This window comes from Brugia malayi (assembly GCF_000002995.4).
Source record: "Brugia malayi strain FR3 genome assembly, contig: Bm_v4_Chr3_scaffold_001, whole genome shotgun sequence".
Lineage (NCBI taxonomy): Eukaryota > Metazoa > Nematoda > Chromadorea > Rhabditida > Onchocercidae > Brugia > Brugia malayi.
In genome coordinates, this window is record NW_025062477.1 from 9,453,171 (window position 1) to 9,476,668 (window position 23,498).

At 33.1% G+C, this 23,498-nt stretch overlaps 4 protein-coding genes across 7 annotated transcripts; 3 read left to right on the top strand and 1 right to left on the bottom strand.

The window, feature by feature from the left end:
- Positions 1-1,086: 1,086 nt before the first annotated feature.
- On the top strand, positions 1,087-3,463 carry Bma-nlp-12 (Uncharacterized protein; the record flags this gene model as incomplete). Its single annotated transcript, XM_043080627.1, has 2 exons — positions 1,087-1,206; positions 3,350-3,463. The coding sequence occupies 2 exons, from the start codon at positions 1,087-1,089 to the stop codon at positions 3,461-3,463; spliced, it is 234 nt and encodes a 77-aa protein (XP_042936561.1).
- Positions 3,464-4,807: 1,344 nt separating this feature from the next.
- Bma-scm-1 (Uncharacterized protein) lies at positions 4,808-8,877 on the top strand (the record flags this gene model as incomplete). Of its 2 annotated transcripts, XM_001901394.2 has the most annotated exons (7): positions 4,808-4,849; positions 5,188-5,295; positions 6,641-6,868; positions 7,279-7,505; positions 7,751-7,879; positions 8,117-8,297; positions 8,794-8,877. In XM_001901394.2, the coding sequence occupies 7 exons, from the start codon at positions 4,808-4,810 to the stop codon at positions 8,875-8,877; spliced, it is 999 nt and encodes a 332-aa protein (XP_001901429.2). The 2 variants fall into 2 exon arrangements, with proteins under 2 accessions (XP_001901429.2, XP_042936562.1); XM_043080628.1 differs by lacking the exons at positions 4,808-4,849; positions 5,188-5,295 and having other exon boundaries at positions 6,683-6,868.
- A 3,608-nt stretch (positions 8,878-12,485) lies between these two features.
- On the top strand, positions 12,486-18,904 carry Bma-tub-2 (Uncharacterized protein; the record flags this gene model as incomplete). Of its 2 annotated transcripts, none has more annotated exons than XM_043080629.1 (17): positions 12,486-12,600; positions 12,798-13,027; positions 13,195-13,399; positions 13,700-13,842; positions 14,231-14,447; positions 14,712-14,881; positions 15,069-15,318; positions 15,534-15,667; positions 15,750-15,827; positions 15,942-16,141; positions 16,295-16,397; positions 16,651-16,935; positions 17,095-17,188; positions 17,343-17,500; positions 17,712-17,811; positions 17,940-18,097; positions 18,719-18,904. In XM_043080629.1, the coding sequence occupies 17 exons, from the start codon at positions 12,486-12,488 to the stop codon at positions 18,902-18,904; spliced, it is 2,826 nt and encodes a 941-aa protein (XP_042936563.1). The 2 variants fall into 2 exon arrangements, with proteins under 2 accessions (XP_042936563.1, XP_001901430.1); XM_001901395.2 differs by having other exon boundaries at positions 17,349-17,500.
- A 1,293-nt stretch (positions 18,905-20,197) lies between these two features.
- Bm13868 (Uncharacterized protein) lies at positions 20,198-22,863 on the bottom strand (the record flags this gene model as incomplete). 2 transcript variants are annotated; one of them, XM_043080630.1, is made up of 10 exons in its annotated part: positions 20,198-20,320; positions 20,445-20,641; positions 20,846-20,981; positions 21,062-21,189; positions 21,319-21,453; positions 21,678-21,771; positions 21,925-22,044; positions 22,222-22,359; positions 22,444-22,563; positions 22,711-22,863. In XM_043080630.1, the coding sequence occupies 10 exons, from the start codon at positions 22,861-22,863 to the stop codon at positions 20,198-20,200; spliced, it is 1,344 nt and encodes a 447-aa protein (XP_042936564.1). The 2 variants fall into 2 exon arrangements, with proteins under 2 accessions (XP_042936564.1, XP_042936565.1); XM_043080631.1 differs by lacking the exons at positions 20,198-20,320; positions 20,445-20,641; positions 20,846-20,981; ... (2 more) ...; positions 21,678-21,771; positions 21,925-22,044 and having other exon boundaries at positions 22,147-22,359.
- Between the last annotated feature and the right edge of the window lie 635 nt (positions 22,864-23,498).

Here is a 23,498-nt window from a genome sequence, read left to right on the forward strand (position 1 = left end):
TTCAGACACTGACTTACAATTCAATATTAACATTAACCTAAAATAGATGGCTGTGTGTGGTAGGACGGGGTTGGTCATCAACAATAATGCGTCATAAACTTTAAAGTTATTGCAAGTTTAGTCTCATAGAATCCAATGTTTTTCCACTTTAATTCCAGATTGAACAGAATTATTCAATTTTCTATTCTCATCATCGGATTACATTAATGGACAGGACGTTCTTTCCAACAATTAACCCTTTTTTGTTTGACATCACCCATTTGATTACGAAAACAGGCATCCATTTTCTTTCTATAGCAAATTTTTTTTAGAATTGTAAAATAATTTACGAAAATTTCGATTTGCCAGGAAAATATTTTTTTCACAAACTTGTGACGATGAAGAATGTAACTGATGAATTTGTATGAGTCTGGAATTGCTATCTATCAAGAATTTATAACCATAAATAACCTAATTTAACGCTAAAATTTAGTGCGCTAATAACAAATGGTTTCATCAATCAATAAGCCTAAGCTAACAGTTCCAAAATATTTCTTTGTTCGTTAGCAACTTCAAGAAATCATATTACTTGCTTATTTTCAGTCTTTCAGTTTTTTAATAAATGATTGATGATTCATTTATACGCGGAATTAAAATCAATTATATCTATATATAAAATTAGCCCATGTGATTTCATGCTACTAATTAATTGGGAATTGCAAAAATGTGTTTTGTTTGCCCGCTCGTTGTGAATTAAATTGAATGAGAGAACTGCTTTAATTGCTGAATATTGCATTTGCTGCTATTCTCCTGCAAGTTACACTGTTTTGTAGGTGTGATACGACAGGCCTCAGAACTAATGAAATGACATTCCAAAGGCTGATAATGAGGTCTGATTCTCATGAGACTCGTAAAATAAATTTATCTGCCAGTCAGGTTCCACATTACTACTATAATAGAGTTTTAGATCTGATTATCAGCAGTTAACTTTGGTGTATTCGCTTAGTGTGGCATCCATTTTCGCGTGATTTAACTACAAAAAGTAAGTCATTGTTGTTGTAGCATATTTGGCGTATATCCGCTGGTCAAAAGATCTCGTCTTGGGAAATGCTGCGTTCCTGGATCACTTCAATACTCTTCATTCTTGGTTTTATCAGCATTGCTGTGAATTGCAGTTTACAATCTGAGCGATTCGACAGGCAAGATCGCGACTACCGACCATTGCAGGTTAGTTCTGTTTTCAATAGTTCGCTCTTTTTTAAACCGAATTGAATTTAGCCACTATTTTAAAATGCAACTTACAGTTTCATTATTTCGACCACTATTGTCAATATTTCTACACAGTATTTTAAAAAGTACTTGGTTTGTGAATTCCTAAAACAAGAAATTCAATGAATTGTTTTTTTTTTTAAAAAAAAAAAAACAAAAGTTTACTTAAGGTTAAAAAAAAAAAAACAAAAGTTTACTTAAGGTTTACTTAAGGTTAAAGAAGAATCACTGCTTGATAGTATCAAAAGATTCACATGAAGTGAGAGTAGATGTAATTTCTTGGAGATATATTTATCAGGAGAAACTTTTCTTTTCTTCTCATACTTCTCGTTTCAATCTTGCTATCAAATTATTACGTACAAATGAGCCTTTTGACCCAGAGAAAGAATTAATCGCATAAATTGTTCTTGTTCTTTAAGAATCTCAAACATCACCGTTCTTATTAAAATTCTCATACACAGAACGCCAGATAGATTCCTAAAAAAATTTCTTTGCTTATAAATAAAGTTGGCTATCAGGCTACACCAGAAACCCTCAGATTAGGAATTCATTTTGAATGCATTAGGAAATTTCGCATCCTTTTCACTAATTACAAAAAAAAAAAAGTGAGAAAGAAGTGAGAAAACATAGTTAACGAAATATGCATTGCAGTAAACTGAAATTTCGTCCAGGAAACAAGGAGTTTTTTAAAATAACTTTTAAAAAGAGCAAAGAAACTATTATAATGACATTATTATAACCTTATCGTATCTTCAGAGATCGCACAGTACGCTTATTATCTATCATCATTCCATGTGAATGCATACGAGATATTAAAGATATCGGAGATGAATAAATAAGTAGGTATATTGAAAAAAAACGTCACGAAAGTTCGCTCCTGTCATTTACATACCACGGATTATTATAGGAAGCATTCCAACAAATTTGAACATTAAGCATAATCTTTGAAGATATTTTTCTTAGCCAAATTAAAAACACTACAGAAGTTTAGAGCTCTAATTACAAATTAATTACCAATGCCATTCCTTTATTCCATCTTTTATTCAGCCTGCAATCTGAGCAAATGTTTGTGGTTTCAAAATTCTCATTTTTGACTAGTGAGCTTAATCAAACAATTCATTTTTATTTCTCAATATACCTTTATTTGGAAATTTTCAATGTAGCTTTAACATCTACGATGGTTCTGAAATTTTTAGAATGAAAATCACAACAACTCCATTAGGAAAATGAGATCAGGAAACCTTTCTCTTTAAAATAAAAATAGAAAAAGTAAAATATTTGAAAACTGAAAATTGAATATCAACAAGGCAAAGTCAGTTATAACTTTCAAATAATTTTGCAACACCTTTCCTTCTTCCCAAGAGTTATGTTTAGGCTGTACGTACTATCTGTCTCATCATCTCGTCTAGCCAAGTCATTTTTGAAAAATGGTTTTGGCAAGGATACTTTTCATTGCTTTCATTAACGTTACTTTATTGTACTAGCATATTTTCGATCTCCTCTAAATGTTCTATATGATAGACAGAGTTATACATTTCCATTTGGTCGCATTTGAGATTATATCTCCATTCAGACTGACTGTCATACAACAAATCGATTAGTAAATAACCGAATAATATTCCTATAAATACCTTTTAAGCAACTAAGTTTTGATATGAAAACAAGTAAAACTGTTTTATTTGTTAAAAAGTGAACTTTACAACATGGTATAAATTTTTTAAAAATTTAAGTGGTATCAGTCCATATTAATCACTCAGAAACTGGTGGCAAAATTAGCCTAAACAGTGTGACAAGCTTAAATCTAATGCATCTCATCCTCTTCTGAAAGAATGAAATTTATTAGGCAAATTCCCTCATTGGACCCGGTTAATATCTTATGAAATCATTTTTTCCAATAAGAGTGATATTAAATTAGTTCAAAGTTAATTTAGTTTTGGAAGAAATAATTCCTTAATCTTTTCCTAATCAATTTCATCTACTTTCTTAAAGAAGAAAAATAAGAATAAACAATACTTTTTCCGGAAGTGTTAAATCAAAATTGGTTGTGCAAGGATACGACATATATATATAATATTCCAACACTATAATAGAACTTTTGCAGTTCGGTAAACGAGATGGTCATCGACCATTACAGTTTGGGAAGAAAAGCTTTCGACCACTACAGTTCGGAAAGAGAGGTATGGACGAAGCACCAGACTACTTCTATGATATTTGATTCAACACAAATGAAATTTAGAAGTGTCAAAGTTTCATTCGATACAGATGTGTGATATAATACTAATTTTATATAAGTCATGTACCATTCTACATACATTCAGTTGTGCTCATTAGCCCTCAAAAGTCTATTAAATTTTACAATAATACTGCATTTAATGAAGAGTGATAGAGCACTTAGAAATATTTGAAGCATAGATAAAAATTTCAGTAATCCTGTATGTTCCAATGTATAATGTTTACTTACATTTGATAACACATTAATTACTAATATTTCATTCTCAGAAAATAAAAACATAATATTGTTATTCTCATACTTCACCCCACTGCACGATCCGCAGTCTCGAACAGTATCGAATCTAGATTAATTTAACTTATGTCGTACCATTTTCGGCAAAGCAAGATATATGTCTCAACTGTAAAATGGCACATCATCACGACTGAGATTGCAATATTCCTTCTCTCAGCATTAAATTATCAACAATTCGACCACTGGCATTTCAGTGGTCAAATCCATATTCACTATACCGTACTTACTATAGAGTCTTCGCGTAATAGGTGAGAAAACTGGGAAAATTATTCAAAATAAGTGACCGGAACTGACTGATGGGTCTGGGACAGCTCGATAGGGATAGTTAGTATAAACCAACGCTACACTAGACTTATCAGTAGTGGCAATGAAACGATCAACTGGAAATAAAAAAGTACAAGACAATAGATATATAAGTACTGATCAAAAAGGTTCCCAATAAAAAGGGAAAATATATCCGAGACATGCCGGTCAAAAAAAGACCACTAACAGAATTATTTATAATTCCCCGCTTTTTAACTTGAGATATTTTCGAACAACGTTGCAGATAACACCTATCAGTATTATGTACAACGAAATTAACTGTCAAGTACCGAAGTCACATATTATACATGGCAGTTACTTCTGATGACACAAACATTTGCATGTCGCGACGTGCTTGTTGGCACGGTGAAGTGATGAAATGATGTTGGTTTGTTGGTGGTTCTGTGCTGGCCCTGCCTGAGGGTTTTATAATAAGAGCGTTGTATGAGACAAATCAGTGACTGGTTTAGTACGGGATGTGTGGGTTCGGTTCACTCACAGCTGTTGTAGTAACCATCAATACATATGACTTTTCTTAATGAAACTTCCTATGTATCTTTGTGTTTGTATATATTACTGTCTGCTTTTATTATTATTATTTTTTTATTGTGCGATGAATAATTAATTATTCAAAATCCGGGTAAAATATTTATTTATATATTTTTTTGCAGAATAACTGATTTAGTATTGCAGTGCATAGTGCATAGTGTCAAACGAAAGCATTACTAACTGATGGCAGGTTTAAACTCGAATCCATTTGCAGATCCATTTGCGGTATGTTGACGAAGCTTCAATTTTAAAGGCGCAAATTTTTCGCCTGAGAAATTTAGTTAATTCATTTACCAGTAAGTTCAGACATTTGCTTAGTAATAACTGCAGATACTCACTTGTTTCTTCATTTTTTTTAAAGGAGGTATAAATAGAAATCAAATTAATACATTTCATAGAATATTTCGATGCGTTTCATTCTGCCGCATTCTCTTCATAACATTTTATTTGAGAATTGGCTATCTCTTTGCCCCTAACGACTTAGGAGCCTACACACACAGTATTAAGCAGGTTCACTTAAATAGTTTTTTCAAAATGATAGTTATCAAAAAGTTTCTACGTAGGATCCGAGTGTGCAGCAAGTTGTCGACCAAGGGATAGTAGATTCCAACGAAGATTTCAATCCGTTTGCTCAAAATGCTCTCTCTGCTCATCCAAGGCCTCTCAAACAGGTAAATAAAATATTTACTAAAAATTGTGTGCATTAGTTTTGACTTCAAATTGCAAGAGTGTGTGCACTAAATTTTCAAATCATTCGACTTCAAATTATTCCAGATCAAGTTAAGTTAAATCTACTTATCACAGTATGTAATTTGCGTGACTATCGTTGTCGTAACCATGTACATTTTTTGAATGACACATTGAAAAAGGTTTTTGGTCAGTTATATATTTTTTTCCACTTTTCTTTGTTCAACTTTAAAAAAAGATCTCTGTAGGCATGATATAGGGTCAAGTTGCTTTCTGAACTACTAGTACAATTTGAATAAAATGTGCCCGAATTATATTTAATTCAGATCTTTTCCCAATGCATTATTGATTAATCGATATTTTGTATGTAGGTCTTATTTTGTGTGCATCCCTCTTGGTCTCATTTAACTCCTTCTTTATCCATAAAAGTTGACACTACTTTTTTGTTATCCGACTTAAAAAATATATATTGACAAAACCTTAACAGTGCGAACTTTTAATGTATCTTGTAACAATTTAGGTAATTATTTGGAATAGTTAAAGAGATTTACAGGAATTACTTCATGAAATTTACGAAAAAAGGACTACTGCTTAGAGTGAGAGTGAAGCCGTAATTGCTCCAATTTAGTGGATTTTAGGAAAATTTATATATGTCACTTCGAACGGTAAGGAAGACTGTTACTGGTCGTGCCCAAATATATTTCCTTATATATCCTGAACGTTTTTCATGATATGGACATGGTCAGTCGAACTTTTAGTTCAAAACACAGATATAGTTCTTTGAAGCATTATGTATAGCAAGTCTAATAATTCCAATAAATATTCGCATTATGTTTATTGTTTACAAAAACAAGATCACAGAAACAGAGTAACAATCAGAGCGATAAAGGCAATGTATAGTGTTTTAATTTTGAACATGCTGTGCTTTCCTCAGTTTCCCATTTTATTATTTATATAAGAACTCGACATTTTAACAAAAGTTCCAAAATTTGTCGCCTGATTAATCTTGACTGCTTAGATAATAAATTACTCAGAATTGATCTAGAAGATTAATTAGTGATGAATTGCATTTATGGGCAACTATTCTAAATACCCGTCATTAGTAAAGAGAGTAATACTCTGTTATGATGCTACCGTGATTTCGATGGTGAAATGTTGCCATACGGAAGGGAAAGATACAATTCATTCTCGTATTAGCACGCTGAAATTATAATGGAAAGAAACTGCGGGGAATAGTGGCCAAGTTGACTTGGGAATAAGGTGGATTCAATTGCTATTTTTTTTAGGTTTCTGCTTTACCTGCCATGTCAGTAATGTTTTGAGTTTTAGCCTGCAGCTGGAACAGCTGCAACAAAAGTGTCAGCACCAGTAATGAGCAGTGATGAACTATTTCGACGTCAGGAAGAACTAGAACGAAAAGCCCAGGAATTACGTAGGAGAGAGCAAGAATTAGAACGACAACAGCAAACTGGTCATAATGCTTCTACAGGAAACACACGGTCTCATAATTGGCCACCACTTCCATCTTTTGTCCCATTGGAGCCATGTTTTTATCAGGTATCATTGAGATGCATGTCCATGAAAATATGAGATAAACTTCTTTTCTTGGATTACAAAGTTCTTTTAAGCCTTAGCAACGTGTAATTGCACGTCATTTCGTTAATTGCTTGCTGAGTTAGTGTAATAGTGCTTGCTGAGTTAGTGTAATAGTGTATTTTGTTCAGAGTTTTTTTTTTTTTTTTGAGAAGATTATGTGATTAATGAAAAAGGATTTATGTTCGGTTTCAGCTCATTAAATGAAATGCTAATCCTTCACCTATTCTTTAGGATTAGCATTTCATATTTTATATTTGATTATATGTTTTTGATTATATAGTTATATTTGATTATATGCGAAACATCTCAACTCTATACACTTAAAGTTAAATATGGAAAAAGGGTGAGACTTGCCTTTTATTTCTTTTCAGGATATCGAAGTAGAGATTCCAGTACAGTTTCAACGCACGGTTACTTTAGTTTATTATGTTTTCTTGAGTTATGTGTTGGCTTTGGCAATTAATGTCGTTGCCTCTTTTTTTTACGTTATTTTTGGTAGTGGACCTATTGGCATATTGGTTCTTGCTATTATACAGATTTTGTTGCTGTCCTCCTGTTCATTTCTGTTTTGGTTTCGTCCTGTCTACAAAGCTTTCAGGTTTTTATATTATCTTCCATCTGTTTGAAATCCTTAATTAAACATGAAATAGTGAGCAAATAGAATTCCTTTTTGAATAAATCCAGAATTAGTAAAAACAAATAGAAGAATGTTTGTATTAGTGCATTGTGTTTTGATGTAGTTGCGTATTTGGCTTCGGCCAGTTCTCTTCCCTATTCACAACTACAGTTTTACGTTAAGATAATGAAGTAAATGAGTAAAATCTTGAGTTTGCTTTATTTCAGGAATGACAGCTCATTCAATTTCATGCTGTTTTTCCTTGTCCTTTTTTTTCATTCAATATTCACATTGGTGCAAGCGCTTGGCCTGTCGCAGTATGCTTGTGGTTGGATTAATGCTATTAATACGTTCCAGTAAATTTTCATATTTTGGTTAATTTTTCCCAGTGCTTCATTTCGATGCAGAGCTAACAATTTTTTTTCTAGAAGTAAATATGAAGGTCACTTTACTTTTCTAGCTTCCTAACATTCCATATATTTGTAAGCTAAAAATTTATTTAAATGAGATTAAGCTTATGATAGCTATGTTTGAAAAAAATAAGATGTGATGTTAACTTTTCTTTCTTTCCTTCTCCTTATACATCATTCCAGCCATAACATATTTGCATCCCTTATAATGACTACATCAGCGATCGCATTCACGGTTTCATTTCTTGGAATGGTGTTTGCATTGTTCAGAGTTCATCGTTTCTATCGTGGTGCTGGCTTTAGTTTGGACAAAGCACGCAAAGAATTCTCTGATGGTGTTATGGCCGATCGAAATGTTCAGCAGGTTCTTGTTGGTTTATATGTACTAAGTACCTTTTATATGTATTATTTCTATATACTAAGTGCGCTCTCACAACTCTCATAGCTAACACTCTAGAGATATGAAAAAAAAAAAAAAAAAAACTGACGCAGAATCATAAATTTTCTTATGTTCATGCGGATGGACTATTGTCTCATAAGTTCGAAGGATTGTTAACTTTCTCAAAAATACATTGTAATTAGATTTAGATAAACTGACCTTACAAATGCTTTTTTTTTATGCAGAGGGGACTTGTTTTTAATTATTGTGTTTTTTTTTTGAAAAATTGTTTGAAATAATAGCATTGAAAACTCATAATTTGCGCACTTCTACCACTGTAAAAGCTACTAAGTTATAGTCTACGTTACACGAAACTGATGTTATTCAAACAACATACATAGACTATATGTTTTTCCAGAAATTGAAATCTTAATGATAAAAGAGAAATGGATAGTTCTTTCATAACGTCTGTTTAATTTAGGCTGTGTCAGGAGCAGCCCGAGCAGCTGCATCAGCAGCTACTCTACAAGCAATGAATCACGCAACGCAAAGTGGGCGATATTAATGCACTTTTTTTTTTGGGTTGTACTTTACTTCATTATATATTGCGTTTCCTTTGAGAATCTTTAAATTTATGTATTTTTCTCTCATTAAATAATTTGGTAGAATTCTGTTTTCCAAAGCTGGAAAAATACAGTTTTAAATGTTTATTTTATAAATTAAAGCGGAAGTGTGTTCATTTGCAAGAATTTTTCACTTGTCATTTTGTGACTTTACATGACACATTGTTGATAGTCATTTAACGCCCTGACACTTTCGTAACTAGTTGCTAATTCGATTAGACTGTGAACTTATTTTATTTGTTTTATTTCTGACCTTTTTTCTCTGTGTAATGATTTTGCAACAAAATTCGGCTGATTTTACTGATCAGTAAAGAATGGATTTTAACTTTATTTTACCTCTGATACTTGTCGCATTGAGTTTGGACGAAAGAATGCTTGATACCAAATAGCAGTGCGTTTGAATATAAATTATGCTCGACAAAGTGTAAATTTAAATGCCTATAATTTTTTCTCTATCTATCTAAGCCCAAAGTGCGGCAGTAACAGAGACCGTTACTTCTTGTTTTCTCCGTCATATTTTGAATTTATTGCCTATATATATGATGTTTAAATCTGGTATTTTTTATATGTTTATTTAGGTAATACTGTCTATTTAAATCCGCTGTTGCAAAAACTTTGATGCTTTGTCCGCATATTGGGTTTATAATAAACGATCTCACTGTGGTAGGAAAGCATGATTTGGGGAAGCCATGTCTTACATTTCGTCTTATGTTTCGGTTATGTATGTTTATCAAGGTAGATCGGTTTATTATACTTGATGTGCTTGCTACCACTTCCTAATGAATATTTGTGTCCTTCATGCTATTTTAAATGAAAAAATGTTAAATGTATGGAAACATTCATTGTATATTATGGAAGACTCAGATCTGCGATTTGAAGCTTTTTGAAATGATGATATCTGAACTTGTTAAGTGTGTGAAATGTTAAAGAATGGGCTCTCCATGTTATTTGTTTTAAAGTTGATAGGGGTTTTCAAGATGATAATTGTAGAAAAGAGGAATTTAAGTGAATGTAAAAACTGCCCTAGTGAGTTATGTATATTAAGTTGAGGGATGTACTCGAGTTGTTCGCTACCTGATTTGCAAATGGTCATCGCTTTCAACTATGTCTGATTTGATATTTCATTTTCGAAGCTCACGGTGAAACAGCACATGGGATTTTAGGCAGTCATAGGAATCCTTAGTCCCGACCAGTGTTTTACGAGATCTAATAAAATTTATTCAGTCTAGGTAATTTGTGCAGTCCATACCTTGACATAATCTCGAACCAAATTTGTTACGTAATAGCTTTGAAATGTGATACAAAAAAAAAAAAAAAAATTACAGCATTTATTTAGTTACACTACAGTTGACGCAGTTATGGTAAGACTTTAGTTTTGATAGTGGTGAAACTGATGACGGAATAATTAATAAAGTTTATTCGTAGTAAATTAATACATAAATTAATACATTGGTAAACTTTCCAAGTATCTTTGGCAACATGATCTTTTTTTTAAATTTTACTTAAAAGTTACATGATGTGTTGGTTGTCTGTGGTAACTATTCCGTAATGATCTGAATTTGAAATTTCGCTGCTTTTATAATTGTCGATATTGGCGGCAATATTCATTATAATGGCAGTTGTAATTTACTTATAATGGGACTGTTACTGTCATTATTATGATTGAATAGGACAAAGAATTGTACTCTACATGATTGTTGATCTAGTCATAGCTACTGTTTATAGTCACGAAAATTAGTGATACTGATCTTTCAACAAACTGATTATCTTCCTTTTTGGTTGGGATCAATAGATATTACTTAAAAAACAAAGGCCATTTTCGTTCTTCTTAGTCATTGTGATAAATCATCCGGATAAGGAGTCATTTCAGGTCGTCATAAGTTCCATGTGATTTATGTCGCCAAACTTATCTGATCTTACAAATCACTCTTATCAGCAATTCAAATTCTAATCTTGTAATTTCAGAAGCTGACAAATCTAGTTCCTTCTACTGACCTATAATTTCGATAAAAGATGAACTGAAATTGAATTCAAGTGAATGTAGATAAAGACGAGAAGTTAATAAAGAACTAGTTACTATGGTTCAGCATTTGATAGAATTTTCGGCTGGGAGGCAATCGGAAATCAGTTTTCTGACTTATTTGGCAGTTCAAGAATCTTAATCATCGCTTGAAGGATATTCTGCTCGAAATTTAAATAACATACCTTTCTGCTTTCTAGACTTCAATAATTGTCTCTGTTTTAACCTGAAAGACTCGTACAATAGATTATTGCCATCCTCTAGAGTGCAGGAAGAGCAGGAAGAAAAATGATCGGTAGAAGAATGTTTCTTTCTGCTGTATAAAAAAATAAATGAATTATTACCTCACCTGGCGACACAATATGTTTTGCATAAATACTGAAAGAGACGATGGGAATGTCATCTGCAAATAAACATGGTTGACAACTGCCAGTTGGAAGCGCATTGATAAATTATAAAACAGGTTTAGTGTATCCATTACTTTCATGTCACAAACAGCCATGCCGCCTTTTGTTCTGTCATACTAACTTGCCCCTCTCAAACTGTTACTAATTTTAGAATTTTATTGGAATATTTTGCTTCTACCCATTTATTTTCATTTTCTTTTGACGCATGTTATGTGTAGTTTGTCTGTCTCTGTTTCGTTTTTGTTTATACATCTTACCACTGAGATCATATCGGAATTTTAGCTAATTAAGAATGTTGCCTTCTCCATTTATCAGCGAGATAAATATTTAGGATATTTATTTGCTTTTATTTAGCTCTCACTTTTTATTTTTTCTCTGTTCACATTGATTTATTTCTCTTTCATTCACGCTTCTGTTGCAGTGTCAGATAAAAACTTGTCTTGTTTTGCAATAAATTTCTCAATTACTGTCATCCACTAGAGGCATTTAGTCAAGTGATTATTGAAAATATAGAGAAAGATAAGGTAGCGCTTTTAGAATCTGTAAGAAGTTTGATAAAGTTAAGTATTAAAAAACACATGCTTTTGCTATCTGCATTAATTTGTAAAAGAATGTCTGTGGTCATTAAGCACTGACATATTTCCGGGATTATGAGGATCCATCATTTCTTCTGAAGAACTATAAGTTAACTTGCACCTCAAATTAAGTAACGAGCACCAATAAGTCAAAGTTTTTCAAGTAATTTCAAAATTTTCACAATGGCCGTTAGTTCTTTGCTTCTGGACCGACTACAGTCGCTGCATTCTGCGGTATAAATGTCAGACCGGAAGTTAATATGTTGCTTTTAGAACTTTATCTTTTATGTCCTATTATCCTTTACGCAGGAAATAGTATCACTGCCTCAAAGAATACATTATCCTGATAATGAAGTGCCATTGCTTTGTTCAGATGAAGTACCTTGACGCTCTGATCACCTATTATTCCACTAATTAGGAAATTTATTATACTTTCCTACTTCCCGTCGAGTATTTCAACGTATCACAAAAGGCTATTTGTATGATTGAATAAATAATCATCAAAAGGTCTATTGCAAGAAAAAGTGAACCACGCATACGTACAGTGTATGAAGATCATTTGGGAAAGTGACGACTGGCCTGGTTGTGTTGTTGGTTCTAGCATTACTTGTTTGAATTGGATACCTAACGGCAACAATGCCAACACTGGCCTCTTGGCTACCGGTAAGCCCTTTCAGTTTTTGTATTCACAGTGCTTTGATAATACATTGTTCTAAATATCAAGCATATCAACATTATTTAACCTACGATTCTGAATGACCTAATATTTTTTTTAGCGGGAATAAACTTTCAGTCATATTTTTTAACATACTACGCGTTCTGCAATGTTGTAAGTTGTTTTTTTTTTTTTTTTTTTTCAGGATCAGAATCAGGAGCAGTGGGAGTAACAGCAACGGAAGCTTGCCCAATACGAGATGATAACAAGAGAGTTAACTTTAATCTTCGCGGTCACCATACGGCGGTGAATATAGTAGCATGGAACAAGGAGCAGATGAAATTAGCGAGCTGCGATAATTCGGGAATAATTTATGTTTGGGTACCGAACGAAGAAAGATGGAGTGTAGAATTGGTAAACGATCGTGGTATTAAGGTTAAACTAGTTTGATTAAATATTTAGTAAGATAGTTGAGATATATAATAAAATAGTTATATAAGACAGTTAATATTCAGTGATGTATATTTTAGAAAATTTTTGTATTCTGATAAAATTAACATCAAAATTGTAAACGACCTGAAAAGTGATCGTAGTAGTTTTAGGTTCGCGGTGTAAACTGGAGCCCGAGTGGTTCATCAGCGCTTATTTGTTATGAAGATAATTTTGTTTTAATTGGTTCTGCCACAGGTCAGAGGATATGGTCTAGTTCATTTCCCACTACCGTCACTTGCGGTGTATGGGCTCCCGATTCGCGCGAAATTATTTTGGGATTCGACAATGGCACATTTCAGGTGTTAAATGAACAAGGTTACTTCTTTTATTTATTCATTACAGCATTACATTGTGGATTTTTTCGCTCCAAATAATATGTAAATATTTCAGACAGAAAATCATTTAACTGTGATATCTGTTAATGTTTCATCTCACAATTTCAAACCACAAATGTTGTTGGTCATGCAGCGCACTGAAACCTAAACATTTGTGATAATGCAATTCTAAATAAATTGCCTGAAATAAAGAAAGGCTTTTCATGGGTTAAAATTAATTCTTTTTTTCTTGTCAGAAAATATTATGACTGAAGTAGGATATATACTTTCGGAGTTTTAGGTGCGACAATTACAGAAAGAAAGATGTATGTAAATGGTAGTATTCGGTTTTTAGCAGCATCTTCACGACGTGGGAATGACAGGTGGACGTTAGCCGTCTGTTCTGTAACGGGTCTTCTTAATTTCTTGAATTCTTATGATGAGGTTGTTTTTACATACAATTCGTTATTTTTATTATCATTGAATGCATTTCCAAAATTAGGCGTCTTGAATGGATATTAGGTATCTATTCTATAGCGAGTCCTCTATTTTGCAAGCAGTCTTTCTTTTTATATGATGAAAGCTGATAAACTGGCAATTATATATTTCAAAACTTCCAAAATCGTTTAAATTTTTATTATTTTTTAATTTATGTATAAGCTGAAGTTGAACGAATAATTTGATAATTGTTTCCACAATATTTTCTTAAACCTAAAGGAAGCTCTGTAATTTTTCGATTTAAAATTAAACCGTTTTATTTTTGTAGTTCACTTCGGGGAAGAAGCAGTTTCAAAATCCGCAAATTTGTTTGCATTTTTTATCATGTGTTCAGATTGACAGTGCAAAGTGGCAGTGCAATGAGAATCTCTTAAACATTGAGTGGAATGCTAATGGTACACTATTAGCTGTTGTTTGCAAAGAAAATCATTTCTTTATTATGACATATCAAGGAAACGTTATCTGTGATAGCCGAGTTTCGCAACCTTCGGCTACTGCTCTCACTGCGTTTGCATGGGTTCATGATGATCGCTTTATTATTGCTACATCAGGTTCGAATTCAATTTCAAAAATTGTAGAGTTTTCTAGGTAAAACGATAATATACGTTTCTTGTTTATCTGAATCCTGCTGCTGGTTTGCTCATTCAAAAGTTCGTATGGCAGCGATGTAAGCACTTTTTAGGTGAAATATTTCAGGGAAGACGACGTACCTTTAAACATTGTACGTCTTCATCCTTTCGCAGCGTGCGAATCTTTTTTTACTATGCGAAATAAATTTGATTTCCTGTCTTCCGCTGTATTGGACTTCTGATTAGGTAATCAACTTGCTGTTGGACGGGTTCTTCATGATGTGCCATCGTTATTCAGTTTGGTTGCTTATAACTTATGGCAGTTATTGGGCGCATCCGCACGACATATTGATATACTCCCACTACCTACACGAGAGCGAAATGCTATTCGTGCGTTGGATCATCATATAATACGAGTTAGTTTTTATTTCTTCATTTCAAATGCATATTTTTCAACATTGTGGCTTTTGTTAATTCTTTTTACAACTTCTTTTGAATTACCTTTCCTTGAAAACTCTACGAAATTTCAGAAGATTTTCAGAAATTAAGGTAGTGAAAATTTGGAACTGCTAACTATTTTCATACATGATATAAAAGTTTCAGTGTCGCATTCCATCACAAAATGATATGCTGATGAAGGTTTGTGAGCCCTCTGACTGGCGATGGTATTGTACAATACGCCCGGTACCAAGTAAAGTTCATACATATGTATTATGCATGGAGCACATGGCCGGCCTCATTCCTGTTCTACTTGGCAAGCAGACAAATAGAATTATTCCTCAATTCCAGATTTCTTTGTACAATTCAAAATTGACACTGGTAAAGTCGGATAGTGGGAGCTCGGCACAAGTTGGTGAGTGTACTATAATTCCTTTCCTTATTTAAATATTAGCTTTCACTGGGACGTACACAAAAATCATGTATTATTTCACTCAGACAATAACGAGTCTTAAAATTAATGTATGAAATCTTATTCGAAATTTAAACGATTATGCAAAAGGATTTATTTGACATATAAATTTAATATGAATCTATTATTTATAAGTGCAGTAATCCTTTCATTTGCAGAAGATGTAGGCGTATTTGCTCGACAGTCTACACAGCGGAATTCTCTTTGGAGGCGAAGTAAACGGCAATTAAGAACTCTTATGAATCGTTATGTTAGCTGTACTGTTAACAGAGATAGGAGTAAACTAGTTCAGGTACACCTCTTAGGAAAAATTGATGAAATACAGAAATATGATTCAAACTTTCCATTATTATAACCAATTAGCAAATTTTCAGATTACTTCCAATGTATGGTGCACTCGTTTTAAAATGTTCTCCGCTACAACTAATATTCTTCCAACTTTCCTCGCTCAGGTTTGTTTATTTTTTAGGCTCTTTACATGGAGATTTCATCTGCTGGAAAATCAGAAGCTGGAAGAGGGGTACATAAAACTGAAAAATTTGGTGATCGGAAGATCTTTATTTCAGGTTGTGTACAAAACATCAGTTCTTCACTTGCAACCTCGTCAAATGACAGTACAATTGGCTGATTTGACCAAAAGGACTGGTAGCTCTCTGTTGAGTTCTCATTGTGCAACATATCGTAACCCGACAAATGATGCATATTCAAGTGACGACAGTGCCTTTTCAAATGATATTCGCAATCTCACCATTGCTCCAAGTGATCGGTATATATCGGTGTTTAAATTTCCTACTTGTATTTTCTTTTTTGTTTATATTTTGAAAGGTGTGTGAAGAAATAATGGGTAAACTTGCAGTCATCATAACTTTTATAAATAATCGTTTTTATTTAACTGATCTGTTTTGAATCTTATTTTAAGAGAAAATCTAATCGGAAGGCGTGATGTGACAAGTGACATAGAAGCTCTGATTGATGAGACAGTTAAAGAACCGTTATCAACTGAAGAAAAACTTCTTTTTCAAGTACGCTTAACTTTTTTGTTAGCTTGATTGGTTTGTAAATAATGAGACATTGTTTGTTTTGAAAAGATTACCAGTTACTAGGGATTGAAATGAAAGACCTTTTCATACAAGTTAAACATATGGTTATTCAAATGGAAAATATCGAAATATGTTGAGATAGTGATATTCAGTAAAAGATTCCTTCAAAATGTAAACAATTGGTTTTTTTTTTTTTTTTATAGTATTAGAATTATTTATGTTTGTTTAATTACAGAGTATCTTATCAGAATTCAGTGATCTGAAAGCGGCAGTGGAAAGGCATATTGCAAAGATGAAGTGTTTTGCTAGTGATCTTGAAAGGTCATCGCAGAAGTTAAACTCTTTCGGTGGTACCACTAACGTGATAAGATATGTCTCTAAAGTGTCAACAAGGGCAACAACGCTTCCCAAAGAAGTATGCGTAATTGGTCCAGGCATGAAAACGCATTGTGATGAACTTACCTGCATTGAACCTTCAACGTCTAGCAGTCAGTGGTCACAACAATTCGATGATATTGAGGTTGTTACTGATTGGTTTCCATACATTCTAATCAGAATCAACAGTCAGATTTTTTCTAGTCTTCATGTCTTTTAAGAGATATTGGCATCGGAATATCGTAATAAAATATTCTTTCCTTTTTTTAAACTATGTTGATTAGAATACAAACCTGATCTTTAGTATATTGATGAAGATGATGCTGTTGTAATAGATGATACTACTGAACGCACTCCCCTTATCGACTGTTTTAAACCCACTGATGCTTCTCGTAAAGGTAACAGTTTACTACTGATTACTTTTTATGATATTTATTATGCAATATTTCTGAATAATTCGTCATATCAATATAGATGATATTTTTATAATATTTTTTTTTTTTTTTTTTTAACACTGCATAGTTCAAATGTATTTCAAAATGAAGTTTGCAGCTTTAGGGATGAGACAGTTAAGTGATATAACATCAGTACTGGATAAACTGGCAAAATTAGCGAACGATTTAACTACTCGCTGTGCGGTGGGGCAATTAAGTAATGGCGAGAGCTCAAATTCGGTGAATCTACAGTCTTCGTCATATTACTGTATGAGCGTAAGTGTTATATGATCAATGTATGATCACGTAATAACAAATTATGATTTCAAAAAGAACATTCTAATATACGTAAGAATTTCTATGCATTGTGTTGTTCTAACTTCATAGAAAAGATGCTGAATTCAGAAAAATGAAACAGTGGTTTTATCGATTTCCACCATCAAATTAAAAAAATTATGGAAATTTTTTAAAGAATTTTTAACTTTAGGATTCAATAAAAGAAAGTCATGCAACAGTATCCTCTCTGAAGTTGCAGTTGAAGGATATTTCAAGGAAAGTTTCACAGATCGAAAGGAAAATTAGTTATGGTTAGATTTTTTTGCACTTATTGTCTTCATGCTATTGTCATCTTTCACTTTTTGCCATGATCAGTTTTGTTGCTGGGTATCGAAAATAATTTCTAATTGTTTCATTTACACCATACTAATTTTGGGAGATGAATTGCTCGATGAAGTTTGTGGTGATTTGCAAGAAAGAATTCAGCATATCAAAGCTGTGCTTGGTGAACAGCCTGCATTAAGTGGTGAAAATATCTCTTTCCTTACCATGAATAATAAAGCACCTTTTTGGAATGAAGCTAGCCAAGTGTTTCAGGTATGTACACCTTCTATTTTCAATATATATTATAGAAAAAGTAGAGTACAGAGTATAGAAATAAATGACAAATTAAATTAGTAAATAAGTATGACTCTCACAACATTACATATCAACTCACTTTTCTTAAATAGTTTGTATTCAGTAATTGCTTTAGAGGTATCGTTTCTGTTCGGTTTTACAGTATTCGACCATTTGAATCTACTTATATTATACACGGCATATAATTTCGGTTTACTTTAAGTTCGGGAATACTTCGAGTTTCAAAATATTATACAGTCGCTTTTCTTCATCCGGATACCACGTTGTGATGTTTAAGATGATGGTTGCAATTGCAAGATAAAAAAACTAGTTCACTGCTTTTGGTGCACACTAACTGCTACCACTTATGTTTTCAATTATTTAATAAGACTGACATCTCAAACAAGATCTAATAATACATTGCAGTTCAGATAGTAACGTTAAAAATGACCTCTGCACCTGAAAGTAACTTGACCGAGCAAGTGTTAATGGATTGTTCATTAATCTTAACTTTTGTTGGGGTCCACCAGTTTTGTTGTAAATCTTAGATCCATGTCACAGTCAATATGAACGATGAAGATGAAGATTTAACTATTTCAGCTAGATTTTGGTGGTCGTGTAACTCAAGAATCAGCAAAGAATTTCCAAATCGAATATGATGATCAGCAGGTTATGCAATTTGGACGCATAGAAAATGGCGCATATACGCTTGATTTTTGTTCACCATTCAGTGCTGTGCAAGCATTTGCTGTTGCGCTTGCATCTATTACTCAACGTCTGAAATAGTATACGTTAAAGAAATAGTTCGAGCTCAATTTTTTTTTAAAGTAATTTGACCGTTGACCAATTTTATCGCAGACAGTAATGAAGGTGAAGAAAAAATTCGTCAATGAAATACCGTAGTTTACTCAGATAAGTGATCTACCATTTTGGTTAACCTTATAATGTCCGTGATACAACAAAATTTTCAATATATTTTATTGTATTGATGTGTGACAGTACGGAGACTCTGCATCAGTCGGTTCTTTTTTTTTTTTCTATAATAACTGTTAATTAATTGCGAATTCCAGTTAGTTTTGTGTTATTTATGTGGTTTGACAATTCATCCAGTCACTGACCGGTATTTTTATTTGCTATATTTTGGCGAATTGAACGCCGACTTTGTATTCACATTATACACTTTGGTTGCTCTGTCAACTGTGATGTTCTGAATATTCGCCAAAGTCATCTTTATCCCGTTTATGTACTACAAATAGAGTTGATGAAGTCTTTCAAAATATTTTTGGGGGATCCATCCCTAAATGCTATCCATTACTAACGACAGATTTTCTAGACAATGGTTGAATAGACAATATTAGTAAATCTCTTTTGCTAATTCATCAACTTGGTTTAGCCCGAAACATGTATATTCATTCATGTAAGTTTCGGGCTATTATTATTGCAGCAAACTGTATTAATCGTAATTATGTCATATAAGAACGGTGATATTGGCTCGCACGGTGTGGCATGTGGTAATGTAAATTCCTCTTTAATGTGATATTTTTCTAATTCGTTTTACTTTCTGCGATCTAAAAGTTTGGTGCAAAGCTTAGGACTTAGTAGATTACATTTGTTTTTCTCCATATAAAACAGAAGGGGAAAACTCTTGAGATGAGATGTTATAAATGAAATAAGTTTGGATATTGAATCGAAAAGCCTCTTATTCATTGTTGTTGAATTACACTGAGTTCCAGTTCCTAACTATATTAATTATATTTTGATAACACAGTAGTGATGATAGAATCATTGTGTTGTCAGTCTTATTGTTAGATCTTCCACGAAAGTATGTTTGAGCAGAGAAAATAGAAACCATTGGAAAGGACATTCAAATGAATTATTGGGCATTGCTTGAATAAGTTTAAATTATTCAAACAATGCAGCCTAGCACACATAATAAACTGCAGTATATGATGAGGTATGGGAAAGGTAGCTAAGTGAATAATGCACTAATTTTGTTACAAATAGTAATACCATCTCGAAATATTTCCAAAAATCAACGCAATAGTAAATCGAAATACTGATCGCAGATGAAGTCACTGGTTAGTGCTGGCTCCATTCTATACTTTTCAAATCAGTGCCTTCCTGGATCATTTCCCATAATGGGCTCATTCCTCTAAGTCGTTCCACTTCTCTGATACAGAGATCGGCTGTATAATCAATTTCCTAAATTACTAATAAGATAAATAAAGAACGGAGGAGAAGATACGGAGTAAGAAGCATAAAATTTTTGCAAGCAAGCTAAAAAATCAAATACTGTGGCAATATATAAAATACAAAGCTTCATAACCTCTTCTGTAGTAAACCTTCCAATCCCAAATCTGATGCTGGAATGAGCCAAATCTTCTTCGGCTCCTATAGCTCGAAGAACATACGAAGGTTCAAGCGATGCACTGGTACATGCACTGCCCGATGACAATGCTACATTTTTTAATGCCATGAGCAAACTTTCACCTTCAACGCAAGAAAATGAAAGATTCAGACATCCTGAAAACGTATATGCCTTATATATCTAAATAAATAATGTACAGTTTCATTATTTGTAAAAACTAGAGGCCGATTTGTAGATCTACATATTACTCTAATTTTCATAAAACCATTGCCATATATAAAAAAACTTTTACCTTTATTTTAGTTTCTAGACCCAGTCAGATAATAGCTTCTTAATAGTATGGGTATCATAAAGCTAACCTTGATAAGTCTGTTCTGGATCACCATTTCGCACAACATGACTTAACTTAGAATTTATACGATCTAACAATCGCCTCGATAGACGCTCGATATGTTTTTTATCCATTTCCATTTCTTCAGCTGCGATAGCACAAGCCTGATTTAGTTGAAAAAAGTAGAATACTATTTATTTAGCAAATTAACCCGAACTTTCAGAACAAAAAAAGTAAAAAGAACTTTGCCAAAGCCAACAATAAGCGGTGTTGGGAGAGTTCCTGACCGCATGCCCCTCTCTTGTCCACCTCCTGACATTTGCGCTTCCAATCGAACACGAGGCCTCCGACGAATATACATTGCTCCAACACCTTAAAAGCAGTTACTTTTAATCATCATTCTTTCCCAATAGTCACAATATTTTATGCAACAGAGTAAGGTGGAGAAAAACCGCATTTCTTTACAATAAGACCCAAACCTTAACTTTGACAACCATTCACCTTTTGGCCCATAAATTTTATGGCCACTAATAGACATTAAATCAATATTCATATCGTTAACATCTATCGATATTTTCCCAATAGCTTGTGCTGCATCGCAGTGAAAAAATACGTTCCTCTCGCGACATATTTTCCCTACAAATAAGCAAAGGAATTGTATACCTTGTTCTTGACTAGAATAAATAAAAGTTACCTGAATGTAATATATATTATTGATATAATATATAAGATGTATTCCTAATACCAAATTCTTTTTATATAGCAAAATATTTTGATGCGTATCTAATTTAATGTCTAACAGTATGAAGAGGCATAAAACAATATCAAAATCTCAGCTCGAACAAACATATTAAAGTAACCAATTTCTTTAGTAGGCTGTATGACACCAATTTCATTGTTCAGAATCATAACAGACACAAGGATGGTACCATCTGTAATAGCATTTTCTAATTCCTGCAATATGAAATTATTTCCAAGCCATAGCGTAATACCGTAAATGATGGTACAAAAGTCTTGATTACTTCCTTCACATCACTATTCCTCCCCCATACCTGTACTCAAATGTCCTTCCTTATAAATCATTTATACGCGCTGCTGAGTAAGAACTTGAAAGGATATAAAGTTTGCCTTCAAATTGATTATCCCATTTTTCTGAACGGGTAAATAGGTTACTTTGAAGCCTTTCGTTGACAAGTGGCGATAAGAATCCAATACGCATTTATGCTCCTAAACAAATTAAATGTTATCAGTTTATACAACAAATATAATACGCATAATAGAGTAAGTATAATACGAGAATGACAATTTAAAAAATATTCTTGCATTCATTTACGTATGAATTGGAGAGAAGTCGCATATACAACACTTCACAAAACTGAGGCAATTTGAAATACAGTTTCTAACCGTCTGCACTGTGATCAAGTGATTCTTTCCAGTTTCCCTGTAAAAACTGGCTACTCCTTTGATGGCAATATTATTCGATTCTGTAGCACCAGACGTGAAAATAACTTCACGTGAATCTGCACCAATTAATTTCGCTACCTGAACAGCGAAGTAGATGACGAAAGAGAAGGTGTAATAATACACAGTAATCTTCAGTACCAATGTAATTTACCGTACTACTACCTGTAAGCGGGCTTTTTCAACTGCTTCTTCAGCTTCCCATCCATAAAAATGAGTTTTACTATGAGGATTACCATATGAGCTCACCATATATGGTATCATAGCGTCCACCACGCGTGGGTCCTTAAAACAAAATTTTGTGCGAATCAAAAATGGTTATAAGTATTTCAATATTTAATTACTATTAATTTAAATCACCTAAAATAGTGGCTCATTTTCTGCAATTGGCAACCTATTACTTTCTATGGAAAAAATGAAACAAGCAGTAACCATCGGTGTAGTTGCTTGCACATCCAAATACAAAGGTTTTAGATGTGAATTTTGTGATGCCTTCGCTGCCATCCTACGAACTGCATACCATCTCCCAGCGATAATAGCAGTAGCTACAGATTTTGGCCAACCAGTAACTGTCGTTATGAACATTAGTTTACCTAAAATTGAACCGTTATGGACTTACTGACATCGATATATGAATGGTACAGCAATATCTATACTAATAGCAAGAAACTGCGATTCAAACATTCAGTTTCCCTATTCTAATAAATACACTCATGACGGAGTGGATATACATGTAACAAGCAAAGATCAAGAATTTAATAAACAATGATTGCGGCATTTCACTTTTAGTTTACTTCAATAGCATTACACTCAGTTATGATAGATAAATGGGAAGAGGGAAAAAAGTCTGGTGTCTTGCGAAGGATGAGAAGGGAGACATGTTTATAGGAATAATAAAGCAAATATTCCAAAGGACGAAAGTTCACTAAGTCGTACAGAACAATTTTCTCTGCTTTCGAAATTTTTCTCGATCCTCTGAGGAAAATGTGAACACAAGTGCTCATTTACAACTTACAACCAAACGACAACAGCAACACTAGCAACTCACTAATTAATAAGAGCTAGATTAATAATAAGAAATATTAATAAGAGATAATAAGAGTTAGATAAGCACTCCAGCGCTGTAATAGTGATGGAAGGTCTCAGGAGGAAATGCGAGATATCGTATCTAAAGTGATATCTGGAGTGAGGTTGTCTTGCGTGTGTGTCTTCTCGATGAG